Here is a 6,000-nt window from a genome sequence, read left to right as displayed (position 1 = left end):
TACTATCATTAAAGGCATCAACTAATCCTGCTGCAAAAGGTGTGATTTGCTGATCAGAAGGGAAGAAAAATCTGCTGCATGGAAATACATATCACCAGCTAATGAATACTTCTCCCCTCGTTCCTCGAATGCTTATCTGCATCTGATAAATGCCATATCCCTGCCTGGTTAATACAGAATCCCCACGGAGCCAATGTTATGTCCCTTTCTCTACACATTTTCCTTTCTTTTTGCTGCTGTGTAAATTTAGCCTGTGTAAAGACAACAAACTAATGATGCTGGGATGTAAATGTGCTGCAGCTGGAGCAAGAGGTGGCGTAGTCAGGTGGGCTCGTCTGGCTGTCACAGCTACACGCTCACTCTGCTGCTGACTTGCTCTGCTGCCGTAGGCAAATCACTTCACCTCTTTATGCCTTGTGTTGTGCCCATGAGGAAAATAAATAAGCATTAGAATATCCAGCTTTGCCCTGCTCCTTTTAAAAACTGGAAAGAAGGAAAGATCTGGAAAGAAGCATCCATGCATTTACTTGTATTCTAAGGTTCAATCTGCCCTCTCTTCCCTGGCAGGATGAGGGAAGGGCTGACTGTAGATTCCTTCTTTTTGCAGAGACCGTCCCCAGTAGGTGAGCCACGAGGCTGGACAGCGGTTGTGCAAACTCCCCAGAGAGGAGGAGGGATGTGAGCAAGGTCAGTGAACTTTTGAGCAAGGGGACAGATAAACGTTGGGAAGAGGTGTCAGCTTGCTGACAGTGCTTTTTTTTTTTTTTCCTGTGGTATGTTTTGCTACAACTACAGGTGCAAATTGGCTGGATTTACTATGCTACAGCGTGTTTGTGACAGTTCCTTCTACAGACAGGCAGCAAATTGGCTCTGCTAATAACGCATTGCTTCCCTTTCCTTCTGGAAAGGATCGCTGTGCAGACAACAACCACCCTTTGGGCCTTGAGCACACGGTTCTGCAGTGGCTTCAGAAAAAGTATTCCATGGTTTGGATGAACTAAGATGCTCCTGAAGCCTGTGTGTTGCCAAAGCTGAACAGGAGTCCAGCATGGCGGGGTTTTAAATTAAAAGTAGCCTGATTTATTTTTGCTTTGATTAATGTTTTCGTGCTCCTTTGGACTCTGCCAACAAGGAAAGCCATTCTGGCAGCCTTGCTGGCTCGATGAAGTGTCTCGTGAGTGACACTGCTGTGTTCTCACTGCCTTCACAGCCCAATTTCCAGGCTGTGATTGTGGAGGCTGCATCTTTACAGCTCACACCATAGACCTGCAGGCTTTCATTTTTATTGCTCTTTCAGGTTTTGTCACAAAGGTATTAAATGTGCCAAAACTCTCAGGAACTTAACTTCCTTAAGGGGTTCCCACCTTTCACCCTGCACAGTAGCTGTGCTATATAAGCTAAGCGTTCCCCCCACACACCTTCCCAGCACAAAGCCTGAAGGAAGAAAGAATATGGGACAGCATGAGATCTAGAAGGGAATGCATAGGAAAAATGTGAGCTAGAAGGTTAGGGGAGGGCTAAAATGGCATTAACAGAAAGGGAGTTTGGTGCAGGCTGTGCAGAAACATGAGTTGAAGCCAAGAATGCCTGCAGAGGTGTGTGGGCTGGGGACAATAACAGGGGATTTAGTTCCAGAGGAAGAAGGTTTCACTAGAAAAAAGTGCATACAACCAGGGTGAATGCAAAGGGGCTATTGCTTAGAAGGCTGGAGGAGTTGAAACACCAAATACGTGAATGAGAAATATTGTATTAAGCAGCCTAAGGCTCATAGGGAACAGCAGTTCCATGACAATAGCTAGAATTGTCTTGGACACGTGGGTTGACCATCAGCAAGTGCAAAGATACAACCAGCTTCTGATATTGCTGTCAGCAGACGAGGTTTGCAGCCAGCTGGCAGCAGAGGGTAAGTCTCTTATTTTAACATTTATTTTGTGCCAGTGTTTTGCAGTGCATCTGAGTGATTGCAGCACTATTTGAAAATGAATAAAATTATATTTGGATTTCCCATTTCTTTTTTTTTTTTTCTTTTTTTCTTAATGACTTGCTTTTAGTTAATGAAACGTCCTGCTTCTTAGGAAAGAAAAGAATAGGCCGTGATTTCCAGCCAAATGTGTATGTGTTTGCCAGTGCTTGTCAGCATAATACCCCATTAAAGTTTGTGCATGGATCTGGGCACAGGAAGCTGACTGCAGGATCAGGACCTGAAACTCTTCGCTTGTCTGGCCTCTCTGTGTGTGATCTGGAATTTGAATTTCGGGGCTGCTTGTTGGGCTGTTATAAAGACACGTGAAAGTAGTGGTGTGATTACCTTCAGCAACCTGGGTGGGCATGCCAGGAATTGATCTGGGAACACCCAGAGAGGAAATCAAACTTTCTATAGCTTGCACACCACACGTCCATCTTCTGTAGTTTGGGCACAGATGGTTTGTATAATCCTGACTGAAAAGGGGCTAACAGTTGTAATTTAGAAGGAAGGCATTTTTTGTTACCTCTGAATAACAGCTGTGTCTTGGAAACATTTTAAAGATCCCTTTAAATATAAGCTACAACATATTTCTAGGGAGTCGGAACTGCTATTATATTAAAAATGTAGCAGTGGTGTTTTATGAAGGGGAAACATTTTAATGCAAAAGTAGTGCTATTTTAAAATGAGTTTCTTTTATGAAATGGATGAGGTGGTTTTATTAAAAAAGACTGGGAGGAAAAACTGTGCCTGTATTTCTGTCCTGGAGTGTAAGGCAAATTCACATTTCCCCCCACCCCTTTTCTTTTTAGAAAAGCAGGGGGTGAGCTCTGATCATTTGGGTTTTCTATGGAAGGGGTCTAGGATCTGTCTGCACACATGGCACACCTGCACCTTAATGTTAAGGGTTTGGCAGTAGCTCTTCACAAAGGTCATGAGTTTCTTTGGCCCAAATGTATACTGACCTCTGCGGAAAATTGTGCTTTAGGAAAGGTTATTAGGGGTACCCGTAAACTCTTCCCATTCTCCTGCTGTGAGTCTCTCTGGGGGCTGCTCCCCATCACCATTTGTAGGGTTTTGGAGGGTCTGGTGGCTCCCCATCACCATCTGTAGGATCATGGCAGGTCTGGTGGCAAAGGACCTGGTGGATGCCAGCTCTGATACTTAATTGGTGATGAAGCCACCACCACGGTCCTCCTGCAAGGATTGGGTTGGGTCCTCTGAATCCAGGCACAGAAATTCGCGGTTCTTGTGGTGGTGCAGAAGGAGAAAGCTGACAGCAGGTGGTTGGTGCAGCTCAGGCAGGTGGCCAGGGCTCCCCCTCTTCTCTGCAGGCTCCTCCATCCTGCCAAAGGTGTGCCTCTGCCCGAGGAGAGGCAAGCAGACCTCTGCTTGGCTGTAAGCAGGCGTGCCAGCTTCGTACATCTCCATGAGAGGATGGAAACATAAACACTCTGTAATTTGGTTAAGTGGGAAGAGGAGGCAAACTCATCATAATAGTTCAAAATAAGAAACCCAAAACCAACAACCACCCCGAAAACAACAAATAACAGCTGCTTTTTGCAGGAGCAGCAACAGCCAATTTTCCTTCTCATAAAAGAGAGCAATGATGTGTGTCTCTCCCAGCCTGCTGCAGCTGCAGCCGTCTCTCCGAGCACAGCTCTACCCAAGTTTCCGGAACAATGTGATAGATTGTATCTGCATAATCAGAAGAGTGCAGGATCCTAACCGAGCTGAACTACTAACAGCCAATAAAGCCAGGGCACTAACATGCTCATCCCATAAAGCACCTAATCAGTTACCTTTATACCTCTACAAGTGCACTGCTTATGGATATATTTTTGGTTGAATATAAGGCATTTGTGCACTCTTTTGAGTGGCGGGGATGAAACCGTTTGAACAAATGCTGGGGGAAGGCATACTGCTTCCCTCCTGGCTCCTGTTGCCTGAAATCACTCCACTGTTCCCAGCCACATCTCTGCCATTTGAGCCCAGCATGCTGAACTGTGTGAATCATAGTACCTGCTTCTCATCTGCATCACCTGTGCAGTTAGCTCTCTCCTTAAAATCTCTCCTTCCTGGAATCCCATTATTTTCTCAGAATTTCAGCATACTCCTTTCCCTCCCTCACCCTCATCCCCCATGGTGAGTGTCACGTTTTCATGGCCATGGGCACAGCGAAACATCCTGGGAGTGCACGCTCCAAAGAGGGAAAAAAGATCAAATGCTAGGAAAAATAAATTAAATGCCTTTTGTTACATGGAGTTGTGAGTGTAGAAGTAACCATGTAGCTGTTGCACAGAGCCGTGACGCAGACCCTGCTTACTCAGAATGATCGGGGAGACTGCCGGGGGGTGGCACAGGACCAAAGAGAAATTTAACCTTTGTTTGCAGAGGCGAAACTCACTTTTTACTTAAAGTACTGTCTTGACGCATCTGAGAGTGGGATAGTGATTTGGTCTGTTGTATTTGGGGTGGCATTTTGGGTTGTTTGTATGTTGTAGGCAGACGTGGACAGAGAGGTAACGCTCTCCCAGGTACAAGTGGCCGCGGGTGTTACTTCCATGGTTCTGTTGTTCACCCCAGGAAATTTGTGTTACCGAGCAGAGACAGAAACAACCGTGCTGTTGTCGTGTCCTCATCCAACTGTAACAACTCAGTCTCCATCTCACCCTGAGGAGTTTCTCAGATCTCCAAAAGAGGTTTCCAGCAGCCAGTGCTGCTGTCAGTGTGTGCAAGGGGCCTGGGATGAGCACAGCAGCATCTGCCAGGGCAGTGTTGTGCATGTCCCCTATCTACAGCGTGTAATCGGCTGGAAGTGAACCCTCCAGAAAACCCACATCTGGCAATTCCCCGGCAAGGAGTGCAGGAGGGAGAGGACACGAGGGCACCCAAGGAAATAGCTGTGCAATAAACACACCCTCTCCTGACCTAAACAGCTGCGAGTTGTTGCTGCACTGGTACTTCTCCCCATCCCAGTGTCCCGCTGTTTCATCAGACGTGTAAGTCATGAAGAATCTTACTTTCCCTCCACGAATCCTCAGTTTCTAGAAGTGCACAAGTGTATGAATATCTCAGCTTTCCGCTCAAATTAAGGATATAAACAGTCATGTAGCTCAACTGGTTGCAGATGGAGTGTGCTTCAGGTTAAGTTTCTATAATTGCTGAAGTTGAAAGGCAAAGAAAAAGAACTCCCAGCGTTTGTTTTGTCTTTAATCATGCCTTTACAAAGTCAGTTTTGTGACTCCCTGGGGTTTAGCAGGATATTTTTGCATATCTAAGAGAGGCGATGTTGCCTTCTTCCTTCCCTCTCCATTATTTGTCTATTTCTTTGTGTCAGGTCCAGCTTAAGTTGTGAGCGTTCTCTGGGCTGCAGTGATAATTATATTTATTCCCTGGAGATGATTTTCATTGGATTTGCAAACAAGACAGGGCCTATGAGATGCTGCTGTCTTTGGCCCTCTGATCGCTTTTGAACCATTTGCAAATTTCAAACAAATTTCTCTAGAACGTGTCAGTCTCAAGGAGAATTCAGGGAGTGTTAGTTGTATTACCCAAAGGGACTGGCAGAATCCTATATTTCTATAGGCTTTGTAATCATGGGTGGTCAGAGAAGACACTCTGATAGTCCCACTATGGGGGCTGCACTGTAAGGTCACCTGTAAGGTATCGTATTCACTGTAAGGTATCTTATTAGATACCAGAATCTGCCTGGGAGACATTGCAAACGTCCCAAAACAGGAAAAGCATCGCTGGGAGCTTGCAGCTTGCTGAGCAGCAGAGCCTAAACCAAGATCCGTGTCCACAGGAAATTCAGAGTGCTCCACTTCCACTGCTCACAGAATGGCTGGAATTTTAATAGGTTTAGATATTTAGCTTATATCTGTGTAGATATATATCTTATATCTTTCACTGTTTAGGCAGCATCCCTAACATCTGTCACATTATTTGCCTTCCCCGGCCCTGAGAAAGGAGCATCTGGGGGCTGGAAGTGCTATAAATTTTGCTGTGTGTCAGATAGAGAAGGCGGTGTCAGA

At 45.6% G+C, this 6,000-nt stretch overlaps 1 protein-coding gene across 5 annotated transcripts in view; it reads left to right on the top strand.

The window, feature by feature from the left end:
- The first annotated feature begins 346 nt into the window (after positions 1 to 346).
- Positions 347 to 6,000, top strand: part of B3GAT1 (beta-1,3-glucuronyltransferase 1) — a 56,389-nt gene continuing 50,735 nt past the window's right edge. For 2 of the 5 annotated variants that reach the window (XM_072027698.1, XM_072027697.1), the window contains exon 1: positions 1,771 to 1,903. In XM_072027698.1, coding sequence (XP_071883799.1) covers positions 1,786 to 1,903 — 118 coding nt within the window. In that variant the 5' untranslated portion in view covers positions 1,771 to 1,785. Of the gene's footprint in view, positions 540 to 607; positions 688 to 1,770; positions 1,904 to 6,000 lie in introns of those variants that run through there. The other 3 variants (XM_072027699.1, XM_072027703.1, XM_072027700.1) reach the window with 2 other exon arrangements.

This window comes from Anas platyrhynchos, chromosome 25 (assembly GCF_047663525.1).
Source record: "Anas platyrhynchos isolate ZD024472 breed Pekin duck chromosome 25, IASCAAS_PekinDuck_T2T, whole genome shotgun sequence".
NCBI lineage: Eukaryota > Metazoa > Chordata > Aves > Anseriformes > Anatidae > Anas > Anas platyrhynchos.
The sequence above is the reverse complement of the archived record's forward strand: the minus strand, read 5'-3'. Positions and strand labels throughout refer to the sequence as shown.